Source organism: Hyla sarda, chromosome 2 (assembly GCF_029499605.1).
Source record: "Hyla sarda isolate aHylSar1 chromosome 2, aHylSar1.hap1, whole genome shotgun sequence".
Lineage (NCBI taxonomy): Eukaryota > Metazoa > Chordata > Amphibia > Anura > Hylidae > Hyla > Hyla sarda.
In genome coordinates this window covers 78,576,791-78,601,657 of record NC_079190.1, presented here as the reverse complement: position 1 = coordinate 78,601,657, position 24,867 = coordinate 78,576,791, and the positions used below count along the sequence as shown (strand labels likewise).

At 42.5% G+C, this 24,867-nt stretch overlaps 1 protein-coding gene and 1 long non-coding RNA gene across 7 annotated transcripts in view; one reads left to right on the top strand and one right to left on the bottom strand.

Annotated features, from left to right (window-relative positions):
* The window catches only part of KCNH3 (potassium voltage-gated channel subfamily H member 3), a 96,101-nt gene that overhangs the window by 29,384 nt on the left and 41,850 nt on the right, over positions 1-24,867 (top strand). For 3 of the 6 annotated variants that reach the window (XM_056562193.1, XM_056562188.1, XM_056562189.1), the window contains exons 3-8: positions 9,947-10,180; positions 12,326-12,460; positions 12,544-12,677; positions 13,657-13,906; positions 16,401-16,558; positions 17,841-18,063. In XM_056562193.1, coding sequence (XP_056418168.1) covers positions 9,947-10,180; positions 12,326-12,460; positions 12,544-12,677; positions 13,657-13,906; positions 16,401-16,558; positions 17,841-18,063 — 1,134 coding nt within the window. The remainder of the gene's footprint in view (positions 1-9,946; positions 10,181-12,325; positions 12,461-12,543; positions 12,678-13,656; positions 13,907-16,400; positions 16,559-17,840; positions 18,064-24,867) is intronic. The other 3 variants (XM_056562192.1, XM_056562190.1, XM_056562191.1) reach the window with 3 other exon arrangements.
* The window catches only part of LOC130358655 (uncharacterized), a 56,797-nt gene continuing 45,708 nt past the window's right edge, over positions 13,779-24,867 (bottom strand). Inside the window, exons 2-4 of the long non-coding RNA XR_008889600.1 lie at positions 17,871-18,004; positions 16,376-16,542; positions 13,779-13,912 (exon numbers count right to left, since the gene is read on the bottom strand). This is a non-coding gene — a long non-coding RNA (uncharacterized LOC130358655). The remainder of the gene's footprint in view (positions 13,913-16,375; positions 16,543-17,870; positions 18,005-24,867) is intronic.

The following is a 24,867-nucleotide window of genomic DNA, read 5'->3' as shown; positions in this document are numbered from 1 at the left end:
ATCATTACAGTCACTCTCTTACGGTAAATAGAGAGGGAGAGAAAGAGAGAATGCATTATTTATTAGTGATATAAAACACTATGCATAATAAATTTTCTGAACCCTCTTATGTTTGGAACACGCCTTGTACACAACTAAAACTCACTCGGAACATCTTGTACAGCATTGTGTTCAGGGAGACACTGCCATCAGCACCAAGGACAGATCACTGACCTCTCTCCGGGAATCAAACACCATTCTACTCAGACAAAGTGTAACTTTAGCTTTGGTAACTATTTGGTTATGGAATCCTTTGTGTCCTATATAGTTTCCACATAAAGCAACTAGTATGACATGTCAGGAACTTCTGGTCTGACAGCAGTTTAAGATGAAACAATGCAGGCTGCAAATAATTAGCTAACATAAAATCCCATTTTACCACAATATAGTAATAACAAGACAAAAGACCAAAAAAGAAAATTATAGGAGCACTCACCCGTATAAAACGTAGCTTTTAATAGACCATTAAAAATGCCCGCCGGCCGGTGAAAAGTGAAAAGACCTCAGCCGAGGCTAAGGACGGATATGGCAATAGCCTGTTTCACGGGATTTCCCACTTCATCTGGCCTCCAGGAGGCCAGATGAAGCAGGAATCCCGTGAAACAGACTGTTTCCATATCCGTCCTCAGCCTCGGCTGAGGTCTTTTTACTTTTCACCGGCCGGTGGGCATTTTTAATGGAGTCCTCATATAATTATTATTATTTTTTTTTTTTTTGGTCTCTTGTTTTGGTAGCCGGACTTTTGGTAGCTGGACTTTTGGTAGGATGCACCTCCGTTCGATTTCTAATTAATTCTGAGCGGGCATTATATATATTTTTGCACACTCTATTGTATGGAACGTTAATTAACAGTGGTGCCTTCCGTGATTCTTCTGTGCCTGTATAGTAATAACAAGGGTCCCCTATTCTCCTATGTCTGCATTCACACTTCGTTTTTACATTACGGGTGGCGGAGCAGGCTGGGGGAAGGGCAAACAGGGCTCTCCCGTACCCCAGCCGGACCAGCGCTGAAATCCATTTACTTTAATCAGCTGACTGGAGTCAAACGGTGACTCCGGTCAGCTCATTTTTGACTCGTATGCGGTTTCCTGACCGGACCTAAAACCGTAGTATACTACGGTTTTAGGTCCGGTCACAAAACCGGATACGGGTCAAAAAGGAGCCGACCGGAGTCACCGTTTGACTCCGGTCAGCTCGATAAAGTAAATGGATTTCAGCGCTGGTCCGGCAGGGGTACGGGAGAGCCCGATTTGCCCCTCCCCCAGCTGGATCTGGCACCCGTAATGTAAAAACGAAGTGTGAATGCAGCCTAATAGAAATTTCAAACTGTGTACACTGTAAGGATTATATAGAAAATAAACAGGGTTAAACCTAGAGACTGGCTACACATGGAAGATCAATACTGTTTCCTGAAGACTCTTCCCTCCTACAAGGAAAATAAATGTCTTGTATGATTTAGTGGCACATTAAGCCGGCAGCTGATATAAAATCCTGAGCACAAACAATATATAGGTGATATTTATCAAGCTGCTGGGTGGCTGACCGGGAGCACTGAAAGCAAATTGCTGAGCAATAATTTAATCCATAGGACTGAGCCCAGCAACTCATCTACCAATAATAATTGGCGATACTGCTAATATTTTTGTCCTTGGAATGTCTAGTAATTGCCAGCGATGTCTTCTAGTTTACAGATTTTTTATAACCCATCAATTGCTACCACTACAGGGACATTGCGGTGAACATTGTATTCAATTATAGTTCTGTAAGGACAACATGAAACTGGACTAGGGGAATATTGGTCTTTTACATTCAGTCAACAACCCAAAATACATCAGTCCTAGGGCTAATGCAACAGGGCATTCCTGAGGGACTCTTTAAAGGGGTATTTCCTTCTCAACTAACATACCGTATTTTTCGCCGTATAAGACGCACTTTTTCTTCCCCAAAACTGGGGGGAAAAAGTCGGTGCGTCTTATACGGCAAATACACCGGGACCCGCGGCTAATACAGGACATCACCGATCGCGGTGATGCCCTGTATTAACCCTTCAGACGCGGCGATCAAAGCTGACCGCCGCGTCTGAAGGGAAAGTGATACTAACCCGGCTGTTCAGTCGGGCTGTTCGGGACCGCCGCGATTTCACCGCAGCGGTCCCGAACAGCCCGACTGAATAGCCGGGTTAGTGCTTACAGGACACCGGGAGGGACCTTACCTGCCTCCTCGCTGTCTTCTCCGTTCACGGATCCCCTGTATGGCCGGCGCTCTCCTTCCTCGTCATCACGTCGTCGTCACATGATGGCGGCGACGGAGAGCGAGGACACCCGGCCGGCAGCAGAGATGTTCCAGAGCGACGGGGACACGGCGACAGCAATGGAGTAACATCCAGGGCAGCGGTGACGGGTCCGGAGCAGCGGGGACACGTGAGTATTACCTCCTATGCAGTGGTCTTCAATCTGCGGACCTCCAGATGTTGCAAAACTACAACTCCCAGCATGCCCGGACAGCCAACGGCTGTCCGGGCATGCTGGGAGTTGTAGTTTTGCAACATCTGGAGGTACGCAGGTTGAAGACCACTATTGGGTTCAAAATCTTTATTTTTTTAGATTTTGCACCTATAAATTGGGTGCGTCTTATACGCGGTGTGTCCTATAGGGCGAAAAATACGGTAGTTATTTTCAAGTGCATGCAATATTTTTCAAATACATTTATTTAGCAAAATAGCCTCCATCTCCTGATATCTAGTCTTCTTTTTATACCCCTGTTGACAACTCTTTGCCTAGGTTACAGACCACCACACCACTCAGGAAGATAGTTTGTGTATACATAATATATATATATATATATATATATATATACACACACACACACACACACACACACACACACCACTCGTACTCTACACAGGCTTTGAGTCATCTCTCATGGTCTGTAACCTAGGCAATGAGCTGTCAACAAGGGGAGGAAAGGAGCAGAAATATCAGATGGTTTCTGTCCACTGTATATTTTACATGTTTAAATGCAGAACTAATGCTTTTTGTACTGTTATCCACTTACTGATAATTGTACCAGTGTATCAGACAGAAAGAATTACACATACACAGACACACCATACAGGCAACGCTGCCGTCTGTAGATGCTTTACTAAAATGTTTATATCCTACATTTCATGTAAAGAGATAGGATTATCAGCCACAATTTATACCTAGTACAGCTAAAATTAGTTGAGAGAGTGTAGTATGAGTTGCGTTGAGACAGAGAGGATGTTATGCTATCTGCTTTCCCTTTGGGGATCGGGCCTAGTCAAACCGAATGTAACACAGGACTGCTTGAGGTCTATGGCTTATGTGTAGCACTGGAGAATGCCCTGAACTTTGAACCCTAGACCAACACTTGAGGAAGGCATTTTAACATCTCAACTTTGTCTCTAAACGGGAAAGAACAAGTGCTCCATATCCAATATTTTAGGTCCCATTTGGAGATTTCTTCCAGGCCTATGGTCTTGTAGTTGCCAAGATACTCCTTGTAATCTACAACATAGGACCCCTTTAGCATAAGTGAGGACTTTCTTGTATTTCCTAAGAACAAACCCCTGTGAGCCAACCAGGGACATTCCACCCCACCTCAGGACAAAAACGCTCAGGGACTAGTGACACACTCTCAAGCATCAGATACCTCTCTATACCATGGGTAACTTTTCCTTTTTTCACCAGAAACATGAGTTTGATGAACATTGTATTGGAAGTTCTCTAAAGCCTCGCAGTAAAAACCTGGTGCACCTTCTCCTTGTCTCTGGGTAATATACACTTACACCTTTAAGAGTACCCCAATTCTCAATCATTACCACATCTGTGCCACCCCTTCATCAATAGTACCAGCCAAGAGAGCAAGGGTGAAATTTGCAGACACCCATGAGTCCATGACCATAATGTGACATGGATGTAGTGGACCAAAAGGCTCAGTCATCCTAGCCATACCACCTGCTCACATTCCACCCATGGCAGATTGCTACATTTAGAGAAATACAGTAACTTAAACAAATACTCCACCCTTAGACATCTTATCCCCTATCCAAAATATAGGGGATAAGATGTCTGATCCTGCGATCTCAGGCCTGAAACCCCAGCATTCTGAACATTTATGTTCAGATGTCATGCCCCCTCAGTTCATGTCGGGAACGGATTAAGGGGACGTGATGTCACGACCACAAACGCCCGAAATTGGCACTCTGAACATAAATGTTCAGAAAGCTGGGGTGCTGGGCCAGAGATCGCAGGGGGGCCCAGCGGCCGGACACCCGCGATCAGACATCTTATCCTCTATCCTTTGGATAGGGAATAAGATGTCTAGAGGCAGAGTACCCCTTTAAAGAGACTTATAGTTCTTTTACAGGAAAAAAGGGGATTTATCCAGGAAGGACACACAGTGCTTGTGGCTGGAGCAGGAGAAATCGATCGGGTTTGTAACCTTCTCCCTTTCCTTGCTGCTATCTCTAACACTGAGTGAGCAGAAAGTCCATTTGATGGAACCCTCTTAGCAGCTGAATGGTAGGAAACAAATTCTGTGCAAAGTTGTCCAGTACCTCAGAAGAACAGCTATGAATATCAGTCACATGTATGTATTCAAATGTTCCTGGAGGTTCAGGACAAGAGGATTGTGAGATAAAGTGGTAGACTGACCACAATCACTAAGTCTGGGTCTGGAGGGGTAGCAGGACATACAGTTCCAAGCAAAGCGGCTATTGAGTTGGGGAGGCAGGGGACTACCGCCACATTACCACATGACACATCTCTTCATATAGCAGCAGCTCTCTAGAGATAGTGTTGGCATTGCAGGATCTACTTCCAGGCTCTGACGCTTACAAACACTTACATTTTTTTTTTCCAGTGGAGTACCCCTTTATCAACTGGTGCCAGAAAGTTAAACACATTTGTAAATTACTTCTATTAAAAAAATCTTAATCCTTCCAGTACTTATTAGCTGCTGTTATGATCCACAGGAAGTTCTTTTCTTTTTCATTTCTTTTCTGCCTGACCACAGTGCTCTCTACTGACACCTCTGTCCATTTTGGGAACTGTCCAGAGCAGGATAGGTTTTCTATTGGGAATGAGTCACTGTGGTCAGGCAGAAAGGAAATTCAAAAAACAAAAGAACTTCCTGTGGATCATAACAGCAGCTGAAAAGTACTGGAAGGATTAAGATTTTTTAATAGAAGTAATTTACAAATCTGCTTAACTTTCTGGCACCAGTTGATAAAAAATAAAATGTTTTCCAGTGGAATACCCCTTTAAGGATCTGCTACTGTTTTGTGCACATAAGGTGGTAGTCATGATTTGGAAAGATACGTCCACCCCTCCGCTATCTCGTTGGATAGCCTTGGTGAACAAGTATATCCCATTATATCAGGCCCTTTATGTTAGTCGTCAATGCCCTAGGAAGTTCGATATGGTGTGGACCCCCTGGTTGTTGGTAGCAGAGTCCGCTAATAGGCCGGGTGGACTATTTCAGTAGCTTGTTAGGGGAATTTGCAGCTTGATCAATATCCGGGCTGGGGTGGTGTGGGGGAGGGTATCGGGATGTATGTGTGGATGTGTGCTTGGTTGTTGGTTCGTGTTGGTTCCCTCTTGGGGCCTCGGTGTAGCCTCCGTGTACCTTGTGATACCCTCTGGTTTACCCTGTTTTATTAGTATTGGTATTTTATTAGTATCGGTCCTTCGGGAGGTACTGTTCTTTTTGTATGTGTTATTTCTCCGATGGCAATGTTTGTTAACCTTATATGCAAAAATTTTAATAAATACTTAAAAAAAAAAAAAAAAGAATCTGCTACACATTGTTTACCTTAAAGAGGTAATCCACTGGCTGTGTGCACACTCTGCGAGGGTCAGCCACACCCCCTCAATGCAAGTCTATGGGAGGGGGCGACGCCCCCTCCCATAGACTTGCATTGAGGGGGCGTGGCTGACCCCCAGCAGCATGCGCACACAGCATTCCGTACTAAATGTTCGGAACGATGGCCTGTGGAGTACCTCTTTAATGTGTCACTTACCAATACAGACACTGGTATCTTCTCTGTTCTCTGAACAAAAGCATGCATAATGTTGTTCTGTGGCTGAGGCCTTTCATGGAGAGATTGAGGTTATACTCGGTAGTCAAAGAACATCCCTCTAGAAATATTGGAGAAAACATTCTTTTGCTCCAATACTGTCACCAGGCTGTGTCATAACATACCGGCATTACTTTAATAATGTTCTGACATTATATCAGAGTCATGAATGTCTCATCCAGTTCATACAATTAATGCATAGTATTAGCAGGATAGTCAACATTCAGAATCATCTAGTATATTCTCTGCCTATGGTACCCCTTATAATTCAGTATTACATTATGGTGTTATCCTAGTACACATCGACACTATTAATGCCATCTATGGAGAAATAACTTTCATAATTGAAGCAGTGGAGAAATGAAGCAGCACTCACAGATACTTGCAGGAAGGCTTTAATGTGACGAGCACATATACCCTGTTTCCCCGAAAATACACCCTACCCTGAAAATAAGCCCTAGCTGGATTATCGGGGGTGGGCTGCAATATAAGCCCTACCCCGAAAATAAGACCTAGGGCCAGGGGTACTCTACTGGCGGACCGCGGACGCCAGTAATGCGATGCGGACAGGGACGCTGTCGCTTTAAAATGTCTGCGCGTATGCCCGCCCGACGTCACGGACGTGTCCCTGCCCCAGCTGCTACCGGTAAGCAGTAGAAGGAGATCCCGCCGCCGCCGAGAGCTGCAGCTTCAGTTGCGGACGCTATGAAGGTAGGGAAGTGCTGGTTTATTATGGCAGAGGGGTGGGGGGCACTGTATGAGTGTGGGGGACGACGGGGGAAGAGGGGGCTGTAGCAGTTTGGAGGATGGAGGGGCTGTAGGAGTGTCGAGGATGGGGGGCTGCAGGGCTGCGGGAGGATGTGGGGCTGTGGGAGGATGGAGGGCTGTGGGAGGATGGGGGGCTGTGGCAGTGTGGAAGATGGGGGGGGGGTGCGGCATCCTCCACACTGCTACAGCCCCTCATCCTCTACACTGCTACAGCCCCCCATCCCCCCACAGCCCCCCATCCTCCACACTCCTGCAGCCCCCCCCCCCCCCCATAAATAAATAAGCCCTACCCTGAAAATAAGCCCTAGTGTGTTTTTTGAGTCTAAAATTAATATAAGACCCGGAGAAACACGGTAGAAGGGTATCAAGCAGCTGGAGCGTTCACAGGTAAGAGCGGCACAGTGTTTCACTGGGGCTTCATCCGGCTCAATGCGGGCGGAATGATCTGGCCGCCCGGTCTCATCTATGTAATAGATCATTCCACTACAGCATTACACCGCGCACTGGGCTATAGGGGCAAGTACTAGCAGAAAGAGAGCTAGTGCTTGCTGTAAGTGCTGGCTGCCCGCATCACCGGAGTGCATAGATGAACGGGCGCCGTTTGTTCTTCTACAGTACAGTACAGTAATAAAGGCTCTCAGTGCTGGGACCTGTGGACCAATCACACAGCGTCCCCAGCACTGACATACAGGGGATAGGCGTGGCGGCTGAGGGCATAGCCACGCCTATCTGACTGTTGCTGACTATCATTAAAAGCATTTTTAGTATCATTTAAGCTGCTAGAAAGCAGCAAAAGGTATGATTTAACTGTTATTTCTAACAACTTTGTCAAGCTGGGGCTGGTTTATGGGGGTTAAAACTCATGACAGTTGCGCTTTAAAGGGGTATTCCAGGAAAAAAAACTTTTTTTTATATATCAACTGGCTCCAGAAAGTTAAACAGATTTGTAAATTACTTCTATTAAAAAATCTTATTCCTTTCAGTACTTATGAGCTTCTGAAGTTGAGTTGTTCTTTTCTGTTTAAGTTCTCTCTGATGACACGTGTCTCGGGAACTGCCCAGTTTAGAAGAGGTTTGCTATGGGGATTTGCTTCTAAACTGGGTGGTTCCCCAGACACGTGTCATCAGACAGAAAAGAACAACTCTACTTCAGAAGCTCATAAGTACTGAAAGGATTAAGATTTTTTTAATAGAAGTAATTTACAAATCTGTTTAACTTTTTGGAGCCAGTTGATATAAAAAAAAAAGTTTTTTTCCTGGATAACCCCTTTAAAGGAGCATCACATGCTTGAAACAATCTTATTTTTCCACAATTTTGAAAGGGTGCCAATAAATTTGTCCAGCCCATTTTTGGAGTTTAGTGTGACATTATGTCCAATTTGCTTTTTTTCCTCCCTTTTTTTGTTTTTGTTCCAATATACACAAAGGGAAAAAAAACAGGCATAGTTCACATCTGTGTCGGAGTCTCTGTTCAGGGCCTCCATTGCCGATACCATCCACATAACTGGACAAAAGATGTACTTAGCACTAGTTTTTTTGTCCAGTTAGAGGTGTTATCACGTGCGTAACAACTTATCTTCTATCCACAGGATAGGGGATTAGTGTCTGATTGCGGGGGTCCGACTGCTAGAACCTCCTGCGATCTCCAGAATGGGCCCCCCTACTATCGCTGCTGCATCGAATGGTAGATAGCACATGACTCCATGCATTATCTATGGGAGCACAGAAAATACCCCAGTACACCACAGACCCCATTTGTGTCAACAAGGACGTTTGAGCTCCATTGGTGTCCATCGTGCAGTGGATCCACCGGCCCCATTATGTTTTGCGCCTTCTGCTACTAAATATAATACCAGATGAATGGAAACCTGAATAGAGCCTTCACGTTAATTCAACCATAGCCTTATCAGATGGAATGTTGTAATGGGGTCACTTACACTAACCTTATGGTCGTGTGAGAGGTTTTTATATATTTGATACAAATTTTTTATTACTACTAATAATAAGTTATATTTTAACCACACCCATTATTTTCGCACAAAAGCACACACTGTGTAAATAAAGCTAGAGGAATGCTGAGTATACTGACACTGGGCACGGGGCCCAGCACTCTCTTACTATGCCCCAGGGGGCAGATATCTTTCTGGATTTCCTTACAGTTTGTGTCTAGCCATAGTAGTTTTAGCTGTAAAACCACACTGTAAATGAGACAATTTTCAGCAAAATTGTGCAGTTTTTGACAGCCCAGCACTCCACCACCTGGAACATGCACATCCTAGAAAAAATGATTAATGGATTAAACTGTTATTGTAGATAAGATAATTGTTAGTTAAGTGTTGGTCTATACTGAACTCAAGAAATTGAACGAATGTTTTAATATAATAGTCCAATAGTAGAATGAAATGACGGCACTCACCCAAAGTAGACTTATCCTTCCTCTATTAATCTTCTGTGCATATCACTAATGCAGTGGGGAGCTGCGTATAAGCAGGCAGGGGAACCGCTAAAGTCTACTTTGGGTGAGTGCCGTCATTTCATTCTACTATTGGACTATTTTATTGCGGCTTTACTTGGACTGAATAACACCCTAACGCTAAGTTTCCACTTGGTTTTTTTCTGGCAGTTTTTGGAGATCTGCCTCTGCAGTTTTTGAGCCAAAGCCAGAAATGTATTCAAAAGGAATAGGACATATAAAGGAAGGACTGACACTTCTCCCTTATGGATCCACTTCTGATTTTGGCTCGAAAACTGCAGTGACAGTATCCCAAAAACTGCCAGAAAAAAAAACAAGTGGAAACTTAGCCTAAATGTGGACATACGGTGCAAACTGTGCATATGCCCTCCTACACTAGTGTGAACAGTGCTTCATTATACTGATTGTGCCAGACCTACTCTATTACTATTGCATGTTTTAATATATTTCTTTTTCTATTAGTTTTGTTCTTTATACTGTTATAATATATCTACTTTTTATTCACTCCCTGTCTCGGTTCTCCCCTCTCCGTCCCCCTCCTCACCCCGCTCTCTTTCTCTCTACAGACAGCAACTTTGTCCTTGGCAATGCTCAGCTGCCACACTCCTACCCTGTGGTGTATTGCTCAGATGGTTTTTGTGAGTTGACTGGCTTTGCCCGTGCAGAGGTCATGCAGAGATCCTGTGCCTGTACCTTTTTGTATGGTGCAGATACTGGAGAACAGGCCAAGCAGTGCATCCAGAAAGCCCTAAATGACAAACAAGAGCTTAAGGCTGAGTTGCAGCTTTACATGAAAAATGGTGAGTGAATAGACAAATTTAACAATGAAATGAGAATTGTGTGTGACAAAGGGAGATATATACATGCATCTTACATTTATGTATAGCCTTTTGCAACAAGATGGAATCCTGTGGGTTTTGGTTACATTTTGGTGTTGCCTTATTATCACATTTATGTACTTTTTATTGATCTGTGGAATTCAAAGACTACAGCACGGAGACTAGATTGTTAGTTAAGAGTTGCTATTTTTTGACTGGTGGCAGGATACTGTGATACTCATGTCATGAGACTGACTGCCTGATGTTCCATCCTATAGACCTATAGTCTTATAGACTTAACAGGGTACTCTGGGGGAAAACTTTTAGTTTTTAAATCAACTGGTGCCAGAAAGTTAAGCAGTTTTGTAAGTTATTTCTATTAAAAATTCTTAATCCTTTCAGTACTTATTAGCGGCTGTATACTACAGAGGAAATTCTTTTCTTTTTGGATTTCTTTTCTGTCACGACCACAGTGCTCTCTGCTGACACCTCTGTCCATTTTAGGAACTGTCCAGAGCAGCATATGTTTGCTATGGGGATTTTCTCCTGCTCTGGACAGATCCTGACATGGACAGAGGTGTCAGCAGAGAGCACTGTGGTTGTGACAGAAAAGAAATCCAAAAACAAAAGAATTTCCTTTGTAGTATACAGCCATTAATAAGTACTGGAAGGATTAAGATTTTTTAATAGAAGTAATTTACAAATCTGTTTAACTTTCTGGCATCTGGCAGTTAATAAAAAAAAAAAAAAAGTTTTCCACTGGAGTACCCCTTTAAATGGGGTTTCCTGGGTGGAACATCAGGCAGCACTTTTAGTTTCACTGATATCCTGCTGCCAGCCGACACAATAGTAACACATTAACCCATCAATACTAATCTATCAAGCTCTTTCATATTGCCAAATGTATCATTTAAAGGGGTACTAAACATTTTTTAAATCAACTGGTGGCAGTAAGTTAAACAGGTTTGTAAATGACTTCAATTTAAAAATCTTAACCCTTCCAGTACTTATCAGCTGCTGTATGCTCCAGAGGAAATTCTTTTATTTTTGAATTTCCTTTCTTTCTGACCACAGTGCTCTCTGCTGACACCTCTGTCCATGTCAGGAATTGTCCAGAGTAGGAGCAAATCCCAATAGCAAACCTATCCTGCTCTAGAGAGTACTTAAAATGGACAGAAGTGTCAACAGAGAGCACTGTGGTCAGACAGAAAGGAAATTCAAAAAGAAAAGAACTTCCTCTGAAGTATACAGCAGCTGATAAGTACTGGAAGGATTACGATTTTTAAATAAAAGTAATTTACAAATCTGTTTAACTTTTTGGTACCAGGTGGTTTAAAAAAAAAAAATGTCTTCTGCTACTTATCCATCCTAAAATGTGATCCTTCTCTCCCCATCATCTAGTAGTGATTGAGAGCTCAGATGCATCAATAAATATTAGATGATCAGGTGACTTTAATATGTTTGGCCGTTTTATAGGTAGATCTAGACAGGGCTAATATGGATTAGAAAGAAATTCTTCCCTATTTACCACTTCTCTGCTCTGTATTTATACTATTCTAGCCCAATACGATGACCAACAAAGTTTATAATTTTAGGAATACTTGTTCCGATGATGAAACCTATTTTCAACTGCCTAATACATGAACATATATTGGTCATAAAAGTTATTTCACCACCTTTCCATGATATTTCATACTTTTCTTCTGCTTTTGATACAAACTGTCTGCTCTGTTGTCTTTAAGACCCTATTTCCTGTGTTGTGTACATCCTGTAAAGTACTTCATGTTCCTGCTGTACACTCTAGCTGGGAATTTAGGTAACTCTTTCCTCACCCACTACATTAACAGGTGGGAGGAAGATAGAGTTGGCTAACAGTAATTGGGCAATTAAGACAATGGAGCAGACAGTTGTAACAGATGCAGAAGGAAGCATGAAAGACCACAGAAAGGTGGTAAAATAACTTTACCAATATACGTTCATTTCCTTGTTAGAAATTTGATTGAAACCCCTTTTAGGCCATATTGTAGAAACCAATACTGCATGTATGTCAAGGGTTTTTCAGTTTTATGTTTTTTTTATACTTTATTGAAAGAAATAATGTTTTTCATTTCATTTCTTGACCTCCAGGCTCACCATTTTGGTGCCTACTGGATGTTGTACCGATCAAGAATGAAAAAGGAGAAGTTGTTCTGTTTCTCGTTTCATATAAAGACATCACAGACTCCAAGACCCGGACAGGAACAGAGAGCTGGAAAGAGACAGGTACACAAAAGTTTATCTATTTTAGGCTCTACAAAAAGTGAAAGTATGAAATAGACATGCGTAATGGCAGCATCCTCTCTCAGCAGGAAGGGGGGAGCAGCATTCCCGAGCCACAGGAAAAGGTTTTGATGCCAATCGTAGGCGAAGCCGCGCAGTCCTTTACCACCTTTCAGGACATCTGCAAAAACAAAACAAAGCTAAAGCAAAAATTGGGAAGGTATGAATACTGTTCATTTCAAAATGTATACATGTAAACAATGTCCACTAAATTATATTATATTGAGTCCATTATGTAATGGCCACCTCAAAATACTTCAGTCAGTCAATCAACCACCATGTGCAAAGGTTCATGAAAACCTTTGGTCCAATGGACTAATCTCATACAACCAATATACGCTTTAGTCTGGTATTTTTAGCTGTAAAAAAAAGTAAGATTTTTATTTTATTTTTAAATAACCGCTTTTTAAGAAAGATATTAGGAATAGGAATACTAAAAAAAAAAAAAAAAAAAAAAAAGAGCATGGCAATTAATGTTACAGCTCTAAAAATGGTGACTATAAAATAAATGTGTGTATGGTAATTGCCCTTTTACTATTTTGTTCAATCGGATTTTAGGATTTTAAAGGTTACCTCTATTATAGATTAATGTATGCAGAATAACTTTACAATTGCATGTTATTAAAAAATATGCTTCTTTCTATTTAATTTTCCACTTTGAAGAAATGACCACTAGGGGTCTCCCTACCAGTCTTGGCAGCAAGCATTTCAGACTCATGCTGGAGTCCTAAACACTACGAGCTGCCAGGCTGCTTTGTTCACAAAGGAGAACACTCAGAGCTGCCAGCCTGCTTTGTTCACAGCCTGTTTGGCTGTGAACAAAGCAGGCTGGCAGCTCTGAGTGTTTAGGACTCCAGCATGAGTCAGAAATGCTTGCTGACAGGACTGATCGGGAAAAATACAATAGAAAGAAGCATATTTTTCATTAACATGCTAAGTTATTCAACATTCATTAATCTAAAATATATCAAAAGTTTATTTGATTAGAGGTACCCTTTAACCGCTTTTATTAAAATCAATAAAACTGTTAAGTGTTTTTTACAGACCAAAAACTGGCAGAAATACATTGTGTGAATGTGGTCTTATGGATAAACATTGACAATCTTCCTCAGTTAATTTTCCACTTCATCTTACCTCAGGGTGTTTTTGGAGAGAAGCCTCGAGTTCCGGAATATAAAGTTGTTTCTGTCCGTAAATCTCCTTTTATACTTTTACACTATGGCCCATTCAAAGCCTGCTGGGACTGTTTAATCCTCCTTGCGACCCTCTATGTAGCAGTGACTGTACCATACAGTTTCTGCTTCAGTACTGGAAAAGAGGACGGTACTCAAAGTCCAAGGAGCCCACCAAGTGCTTGTGATCTGGCAGTGGAAGTTCTGTTCATTTTAGGTAGGTCTGATGATGCAAAAACATGAATAACATGAAATTAGTATAAATAACATGGTTACAAAGAAGCTCTTCATAATTCCCTCTGATTTACAGAAAGAGATGGAGTATTTCAGACTGAGGTGGGGTATTTAAAACCAAATGTGAGAAGATTTAGTAAAACAGTTACCAACACTTAGATTAGATTGGGTCTTACAAGATTGTCTACAGGTTGGAACCAAAATAAAATGTACTCACACCAAACACTGACCTTGGAAATAAATATCTAGATATATACGGCTGTCTATGAATATTTTTTTATTCTGCTTCATTCTAATGGGGGACTAGGGACCCTTTTCTAAAGATTGTGGGGGTCACAGCAGTCTGGCCCCTCGCAATCATACATTTATCCCCTATTCTGTGGATAGGGATTTGTGTTGATGGTGGGAGACTAGGACAATTGGGTTTTTCAGTAACATTCCCCTTCTGCCTGTTATGAAACAAAATTAATATATACTTACCTCCCACCACTCCCCTGATGCCTCTATTGTCCCACTGAGGTCCCGGTGCACTCCTCTTCCTGGATTCCTGTGGTCAATAAGATGTCCTGCCTCGGCCAGTGATTGGCTGAGCTACAGTGTGACAAATTGAGCCCCGGCACAAGGAAGAAGACTGATATATCTTACACTGCCACTCAGCCAATCACTGGCCTAGGCGGGACATCGCTGTGGCCAGCGAATCACTGAGCCATAACGTTACGTATTGACTACAGGGAACCAGGAATAGGAGCACACTGGGGACCACAGCAGGACAACGGAGGCACCAGGGAGGTGGCAAGAGGTAAGTAGATTTTATTTTTTTTAGAATGGGAAGAAGGAAAGACCCCCTTTAAGTCAATTTATTGATCAAAATACCAAAGTCAAATTAAGATATCTGGCCAGTCAGTCCTTAGCAGAAGGGAGGAGACGACTGGCATTGATCTGTAGGAATGATTAGTTTAGTCACTTGTGCAGAGGAAATTAATTTATGGATTTACTTTGAAAGGTGAAGCCAGGGTGAAAGTGATCAATAAGCTACGAGGAAAACTATGATTAGAAAAGGAGAATAAATGAAGTAATTACGAGTCAGAAATCTGCTTGGCATATTACATTTTTCCAGTGTGTTTAATGTTCAGTCATTATTATTATCCATCAATTGTGAACATTTGTGCGTGACTCTGAACATTTGGGTGTGACTTTGGTAAAGCCCATCATCTTGCTCTCATGTCATACATGGTTCCAGGAAATGTAGATAAAGGTTCTGTCCCTGTGCTTTTTTGTGCCAAAAGGTTGGTAACTGGTTACATGCTATACACTGTTTACTCTGGACCGTTGCAGGGAAAGAAAATGTTACCTTTATATAAAAACTAAATCATCTTAACAATTCCACACCACCAATTCCCCATATATCAGCCACTTGCACACCTGTGAGTACAATGGGAAGTAGGATATTGTTTTTTTTTTTTTTTAATGCCATCCCATGTAAGGTTTCAGGTTATGTTAGGCTTTCTATGATTTTGGATGCTTTTTGCGAGCTCCTCAAGAAATCATCCATTTCTGCCCACAATCCTCCACACAATTCTGCTTGTAACTGGCTGCAGCAGGAAACTCCTCCCTCTGTTTTGTCTGTAGGATTTAAAGATCGGTAGGTCTCGCTTCCTTAGCTAAAGACCCCCATAAACATTACGAAAAAGTAATCTGACCCCTCTGATTTTGGTGAGACTGGCTAACTATCTGTTGTGTATAAGGGCCTTCCATTTCTCCCCCCATCAGATTATATTGGGGGAGAGAAGGGGTGGACATGTTGGATTTCAACTGCCCTGTCCTTTTATCCCAAAGAGATGGGCCATTGCCGCCACAGCTTACCACTCCTCTCATTATATGGAACACATTAACTCTCGGCTGAACTTCCACTTGAAAAGTAGCTGTCAGTTGAATGAGCATTTAGCCCAACATCTATGGCTTGTGTATGGCTATTTTAAAGTGATTTTGACAAAACTTTTGACATATTACAGAGAAATGTCAAAAGTTTTGATTAGTTAGGGGTCTGAGTGTTCAGACCACCACCGATCATTAGAATGAGAGGAGTGGATCACACAGTGCAAGTCTATGAGCCTATCTAGTGCAACGGAGATTGCTGTCAAAACCTCTGACATGTCCCTGTGACATATCAAAGTATTCTTAAATGACTTTAAGCTACCTCCACCTGAATAAGAAGAAGAAATTAACCCTTGCTTTCTCTGCACAATTTCTACATCCACTGTTTCAGGGACATGTAGAAAATATATGCAGTCTGAAACAGTGGGGGAAAGATTATGTTTTTTTAAAATAATTAATTCACAGGTTAAATGTTCCCTAAACAATTAACGTACGATTGACTAAGAATTAAAATGTGATTGATTGAATAATATTCTATATGTTTTAGAAGTAAAATAATGTAAAGAATATTTCTTACTATATTTTATTCTATCGTTCAATAGATATCATCTTGAATTTTCGAACAACATTTGTCAGTCAGTCCGGACAGGTTGTATTTTCTTCACGTCTAATCTTCCTCCATTATATCAGGACGTGGTTCTTGTTGGATCTTTTAGCTGCTCTCCCCGTGGATCTGCTCTATAGCTTCAAAGTCAATATAGTGAGTTATTTGTTATTTTAAGCTTTGTTCGCATTATGACTGAGCCATGCTATCAGATTTATGTACAGTATCTGTAGAGTACTTCCTGACGTAGACTTCTGATAGGAGGTTCCAACATTTGCCACAGTATAGGCAAACAGTGCCACACATCTCCCATTGATTCCCATTGGAAAATAATATATATGTAGCACAATGTATACATTTCTTACAGACTGTCTCTACAAAGGAAAGCACGAGCAACTACATTTTTTTATATAGATAAATATCAGTAATTTACCTTAATATATGGCAGGGCTCAAACATGATGTATTACAATATCTACTTTAAGGTTATGTTCACACGTGGTAGACAAACAGCAAATTTGTTGTAGATTTGTTGCAGATTTGCTGCAGTTGTGAGAATCCACAATAAATCTGCAGCTTGTCCACCACATGTGACTATACCGATATCTGTAGTTTTTATTATCTCACAATTGTTCTACTGTCCTCATCTGTCCTGTCATCTTAGTGACTTCTATTAGAAATATTCGTCCCATTAGCTGCTTTCAGGGAATTTCACTTAACAAAAAGGTCAAAGGGTCTTGGCAATCCAGGAGATAGACACATTCTTTTTACATTTTTTTATATGTTGAACTGTAAAAAGAATAATATGATGCCAGCTTCTTTATCAATGCATTGTATGACGTAAAAGCTGACGAACAATGTGAAGAAGACCCTGGATCCCAATGCTAAATGTATTACACAGCAACCGACCCACCATACGTCTTTTATACTGCTAGTGTCCCAGGTTCACCCCATGACCTCTGCACCCCCATAACTATGCCCCTGTGTAGTAGAACCATCTTTTAATAACAATGCATGATACAAGGTCCAGACAACAAGCTTTCATATTTTTATTGGTTGAATGTGGATGGTTGAATGTGAATGAATTAAACATGTTTTTTGTGATTTTGGGATAGATTTATTAAAAGATGTAGAGGAAAAGTGGTGCAGTTTGAAACCAATCAGACTGCTTATTTCCCTTTTAAAGGACCTGTGAAAAAAATGAATGAAGCAATCTGATTGGTTGCCATGGGCAAATACACCACTCTTCCTCCACAGAGGTTTTGAGGAACCCCCCCCCCCCCCCCCCTTTGAGTTGAAATTTCTTGCGCTTTAAAACAATGACAAGTCTTCAGTTACAATGATTGAATGAATATTGAATGGTTGCATGGATATAGACTTGTAAGAGTGCTCTATGTACGTGGTTTACGGCTGTTCACTTATCTAGTATTTGTTAATAGTTTGACTTCTTTCAGTATTTTGGGGCTCACCTCCTGAAGACTGTTCGTCTATTACGGCTGCTGCGTCTCCTCCCAAGACTGGACCGCTATTCTCAGTACAGCGCCGTTGTTCTCAGCCTCCTGATGGTTGTCTTTGCTCTCCTGGCACATTGGGTTGCTTGTATCTGGTATTTCATTGGTCAGCAAGAAATTGAAAGCAGTCAGTCAGAAGTCCCAGAAATCGGTAAGCCTAAGAAACCATCAACATTGACGCTGATTTACATTTTTCTTGTTTTTATTTTATGCCTGATTGTTGTTCTTTATTAAACGTTTTGTATCTATGAAGATCAATTTTTGTAGTAGATTTAACATTTTCCTTGATAACTCACATTATAAAAACTGTGAGATTGTTCCCCTATTATTTTATCACTGCGGGTCATGCTTTTTGTCTTTGCCTATACAACCCATCCTTTTCATGGCTGGAATTCATTTATTACTGATAGACTCAAACAATGTGCTACTTCTCTAGTCTCTAAACTCTGTAGGACTGTCAGCTGTCAGGTGGAATAACAGAATAACCGTGAACTGTGAAGGTGATAATAGGTGCATCTATTAATAATGGACTAGATACCACAAGTAACATGAAGAACATTCCCAGTACCAGCAGGCAGATCAGCAAATGTAGAATGAATATTGTGCTGTTTAAAAATAAATGAAAAAATTAAATTTAGATAAAATTTGGGCTGAATTCTCAGGAGAAAACTACTGATTAACTGAAAGGTGGATTAGGACACCCAATTTTTCAGTATTACAATAGTTCTGTGAGGTTTTCATTTTATTGGTTATATCATTAACCCAATGAGACATACTGGAACCTTTACATGAGGAATATCTGGGATATTTGTGAAGGTTCCCATACATCTTGTATTCGTTGGGTGAAAGATAACCCAACAAACAATTATTTTAGCCGATAAATGATATATTGTAATCATTCAAAAAGAAATTGGCCATGTTGGAATTATTCAGGCCAAGATCATTATTTCATGAATGATTGTTCAGAAACATTGGGGAAAGAACATTCTAGAACATTCCAATAATATTGTTTATCCTTTGCCTTTTGTCATTGATCATATATGGCCAGTTTAAACAATATTTATGGCCAATATGGACTATAATGTGTATTGCTTGATGTGTGAAATGATTATTCATCAGTTGATTGGTTAACAGTAGGTTGACCATTAACCTACCTTTATCTGATGTACAGTATTTGGCCACCTTGAGCTTACCTCCTGGATTGGAAGTCTCTTTTTTTAAAGGGGTTATCCAGCCAAAGACATCTTATCCCTTATCCAAAGAGTAGGGGATGAGATGTCTGATTACAGAGGGCCCGCTGCTGGGACCCCCGCGATCTCCGTGCAGCACCCACAATCTATGCAGGGCTGCATCTCCAGTCTCGGAAAGCCCCCTCCTTTCATGTCTATGGGAGGGGGCGTGGCAGCCGTCACACCCCCTACCATAGACAGGAATGGAGAGGGCATGGCGTGATGTCACGAGGGGTGTGGCATTGCGCCACGTCTCCAAACAAACAAAGGGCTTTCTGAGACTGGAGACGCAGCCCAGCATAGAATGCAGGTGCTGCTCTTTGGCCGGATAACCCCTTAAAGACCAGAACTTGACATATAGATACTGAGGCAGATCTACTAAAACTATCTCATTATTAGACAATATAAATTAAGACCAGGAAGTCTAAGAATTAACTAAATGTGCACAGTGGCTCATGTTTTTTTTTGTTAAATTTGGCACGTTTTGTTATCTAACTTTAAACCACTAGTTAGTTGTATGGTTTGATGTACACCAGTACACAAAATTTTAGTGCTCAGAGTTGCACCCTAAGTCACACCCTCTTTTTAGTAAGCCACGTCCATTTGCCACCAAACCATTACCTTTTTGAAGAAGGCTCTAATTATAAACACAAAATAAATGTGTGCAGGGCATGTATGACAGGTTTTTGTTTGTGCAAATTAAGCCAAAATTTTGGCACTTTTGAAATAGTATTAGTCCATAACACGAGTCCATAACAGAAAGAATTAGTCCATAACACAGAGAGTCTTTAACTGGCCATATATTCCTCACCCTTTACTCCCCCGACATCTGCCAATGGGATACCCCCATTGGACCCCACGCGATCAGATGCTTATCTCCTATCCTGTGGACAGGGAATACTTTTTTGGGCTGGATTACACCTTTAACCCCTTCCCGCTATGGGACGTATGCATACATCCCAGCACCCGACACGTTCGCACACTGGGACATATGCATAAGTCCTAGCGATCTCTAGCACTGCCGCGGGCAGTGCAGGAGATCGTCGGCGGGACCCGGCTGTCAATCACAGCCGGTGTGAGGTGGAATTTTGCAACCAATTCCACCTCACACCGGAGTCCCGCCAAAGCTGCCGGAGCCGCGATCGCGCCGGACCCGGTAGCATTAACCCCATAGATGCCGTGGTCAATCCTGAGGGGGAGCGCGCAGTGTGAGGTGGAATTTTGCAACCCATGCAAACGTGCGACCGCGAAGTCAGAGCCTGGAGGTCACACGTCTGAATGAGAAAAACAAGCCACGCCCCCTCCCGGAGGACACAGGTCTGCATGGGAAAAGAAGCCAGAGCAGGGGGAGAGAGGACGTACACAGCTCCCTCAGCTCCCCTTCCCCTTCTCTGTCTTCAGAGGATGCAGATCTGCACGCGGAGGATCAGGCACGCGGAGGATCAAACCAAGCAATTGAGCAGAACCGGTGCTTGCCCGTCCTGTAGTGACGGGGCAATTCCCCCCTCACTATTAAGGACATCCCTGTGTCCCGAAAGATGTTTTCGGGACACAGGAATGCCCCCGTTCACTCTCTGCAGCCCTGCATTAAGTTTAAAAATGCAGGGGCCGTCGGGAGATAGCATACGCCGGGATGTCACTGATATCCCGTGCGTTCGCCCATAGCAATGGAGGCACAGAAGACTGGAGCATCGAGGAGGAAGACGTGCGCTGGCCAGCTTGGTAAGTCACCAGCGGGACGTCATCTTAGGTGTTCCGACCACCGCTTCTTTGGACCCGGGAACTAATGCTATGGCCGGACCGGAGGAGCGGTGGTCGGAGCACTGAAGTGGGGCAGTACACAGGCATACAGCCTCCAGTCATACACTGCATATGGCTGGAGGCGGTATGTCTGTGGGGAACACTGCCAGCCTAATGTGGGGGAACACTGTCAGCCTAATGTGGGGGGAACACTGCCAGCCTAATGTGGGGGGAACACTGCCAGCCTAATGTGGGGGGAACACTGCCAGCCTAATGTGGGGGCAACACTGCCAGCCTAATGTGGGGGGAACACTGCCTACCAAATGTGGGGGGAACACTGCCTACCTAATGTGGGGGGAACACTGCCTACCTAATGTGGGGGAAACACTGCCAACCTTATGTGGGGGACTCTGCTGCACCTAATGTGGGGGAACTCTGCTGCAGCTAATGTGGGGGCCTCGTAGCGACGTTTGCTCACGTCGCACTCCCAGAATTCAAGGACCGGCGTTACTGACGCCGGCCCTAGAGCGTGACGTGCGTGAACATCAAGGAGGGGCCTCCATGTCCATTTTGCTTGGGGTCCCCAAATTCCTTCAAACGGCCCTGGGGAGGATGTAAGTTTCCACGAGGAAAATAAGCCAGAGAAGGGGGAGAGAGAGGACATACACAGCTCCTCATCTCTCCTCCATAATGACTTCTGTGTGTGAAGAGGGACATACTGCACGGGCTGAGAATAAGGGGGGGGGGAGCATGACAGCCTGGGGATGATTTCTATGCATGAAAGGGAGGGGACAGGACTCCTGAATGACACATGCTGGGAGTTGTAGTCCCTGTAATGTGTGTATGCTAGTGTTTCTCAACCAGGGAATGCTGGGAGTTGTAGCTCTAGAACACCTGGAGGCACCGTGGTAGGGAAACACTGGTGTATGCCTTGTAGAGGTGTGGTGAAATACAACCACCAGGGGACTACTGAGAGACAATAGAGGTGTTGGTGAACTACAACCCCCAGGAGACTACAGAGGCAGCTGCTGGTGTTATACCACAGACTGAAGACTCCTGACACAACATGCTAGGATTTGTAGTCCCTGTTGTGTATGTCCTGTAGACTTGTGGTGAACTACAACCCCCAGGAGACTACAGAGGCAGCATGCTGGTGTTATACCACAGACTGAAGACTCCTGAATGACATATGCTGGGAGTTGTAGTCCCTTTTGTGTGTGTATGCCATTGTATCCCAACCAGGGCTGAGTTATATTAGTGTGCTGTGTATAAAGCTGTATATATAAATATATATATAGATATATATTAGAGTGCTGTGTATAACGCTGTATATATAGTGGGGATCAAAAGTTTGGGCACCCCAGGTAAAAATTTGTTTTAATATGCATAAGGAAGCCAAGGAAAGATGGAAAAATCTCCAAAAGGCATCAAATTACAGATTAGACATTCTTATAATATGTCAACAAAAGTTAGATTTTATTTCCATCATTAACACTTTCAAAGTAACAGAAAAAAAAAATGGTGTCTGCAAAAGTTTGGGCACCCTGCAGAATTAATAGCATGCACTGCCCCCTTTGCAAAGCTGAGACCTGCCAGTGTCATGAATTGTTCTCAATCATTATTTGGGAAGACCAGGTGATGTCAATCTCAAAAGTTTTAAATGCCCAGACTCATCTGACCTTGCCCCAACAATCAGCACCATGGGTTCTTCTAAGCAGTTGTCTAGAAATCTTTAAAAGAAAATAGTTGACGCTCACAAAGCTGGAGAAGGCTATAAAAAGATAGCAAAATGTTTTCAGATGTCAATATCCTCTGTTCAGAATGTAATTAAGAAATGGCAATCATCAGGAACACTGGAAGTTGAAGCAAGATCTGGAAGACCAAGAAAAATATCAGACAGAACAGCTTGCAGGATTGTGAGAAAAACAATTCAAACCCCACGTTTGACTGCACAATACCTCCAGAAAGTGGTACACTATTCCACTATAAAGAAATACTTGTACAAATATGGTCTTCATGGAAGAGTCATCAGAAGAAAACCTCTTCTGCGTCCTCACCACAAAAATCAGCGTTTGAACTTTGCAAAGAACATATAGACAAGCCTGATGCATTTTGGAAACAAGTTCTGTGGACCGATGAGGTTAAAATTGAACTTTTTGGCCGGAATGAGCAAAGGTACTTTTGGAGAAGAAGGGGAACAGAATTTAATGAAAAGAACCTCTGTCCAACTGTTAAGCATGGGGGTGGATCAATCATGCTTTGGGGTTGTATTGCAGCCAGTGGCACAGGGAACATCTCACGAGTAGAAGGAAAAATGGATTCAATAAAATTTCAGCAAATATTGGATGCTAACTTGATGCCATCTGTGAAAAAGCTGAAGTTAAAGCAAGGATGGCTTCTACAAATGGATAATGATCATAAACACACCTCAAAATCCACTAGGGATTACATCAAGAGGCGTAAACTGAAGGTTTTGCCATGGCCTTCACAATCTCCTGACCTCAACATAATTGAAAATCTATGGATAGACCTTAAAAGAGCTGTGCGTGACAGACAGCCAAGAAATCTCAAAGAACTGGAAGACTTTTGTAAGGAAGAATGGGCAAAGATACCTCAAACAAGAATTGAAAGACTCTTGGGTGGATACAAAAAGCGTTTACAAGCTGTGATACTTGACAAAGGGGGCAGTACAAGATATTAACTCTGCAGGGTGCCCAAACTTTTGCAGGCACCATTTTTTTTGTTTTCTGTTATTTTGAAAGTGTAAATGATGGAAATAAAATCTAACTTTTGTTGATATATTATAAGAATGTCTGATCTGTAATTTGATGCCTTTTGGAGATTTTTCCATCTTTCCTTGGCTTCTTTATGCACATTAATACAAATTTGTATCTGGGGTGCCCAAACTTTTGATCCCCACTGTATATAATAGTGTGCTGTGTATAACGCTGTATATATATTAGTGTGCTGTGTATAACGCAGGTTTCCTTGGGCTGCAAAGGGGAGGATGAACTGCACGGACTGGTTTCTGTTTTTTCATGGGTGTTCATTAGCCCCATGAAGAGGACATAGAAATGCATGGGGTTTGTACAGGACTACAACTACAACTCCCAGCATGTGTCATTCAGGAGTCATTTCCCCTCCCCCCCCTCCCCTTTCACACATAGAAACCATCCCCAGTCTGTGATGTCCCCCTCCCCCCCTTATCCCCAGCCGATGCAGTATGTCCCTCTTCACATATAGAAGTCATTAGGGAGGGGAGATGAGGAGCTGTGTATGTCCTCTCTCCCCCTTCTCTGGCTTATTTTCTCTGTGGAAACTTGCGTCCTCCCTGTGCAGTTCTGCATCCTACGAAGACAGAGCAGGGGGAGGGGAGCTGAGGGAGCTGTGTACGTCCTCTCTCCCCCTGCTCTGGCTTCTTGTCCCATGCAGACCTGCGTCTTCCGAGAGGGGGAGATGAGGGGCGTAGCTTATTTCTCTCATGCAGACATGCGACCTCCGGGCTCTGACTTCGCTCCTCCCAGCTCTAGCTTTGGAAAACTTTGGAGAACTGAGGGGAGGGTCGCACGTTTGCATGGGTTGCAAAATTCCACCTCACAGCAGCGCTGCGATACGATGATTGCTATACGTTGATTGCTATGGCAGCAGGAGGTCAGATCGTGACCTCCTGTCTACGTGCTACAGAAGCCTGTGAGATCCAGCCACAGGCTGGACCGCACAGGATGTACAGTGTGCAGCTGATCGGGTCATACTGTGCTGCAGTACAAATGTATAACCTGTAAAAAGTGTAAAAAATAAAATAAAAAGTTCTTCAATAAAAGTATGAAGTGTAAAAAAAAAAAAAATGCCCTATACCAATAAAAGCTCTGTATTATCACCATAAAGATCAAAAACACAAATCATATACATAATAGGTATTGCTACGTCTGTAATGACGTACTATAAAACTATAATGTAAATTATACCGCACAGTGAACGATGTAAAA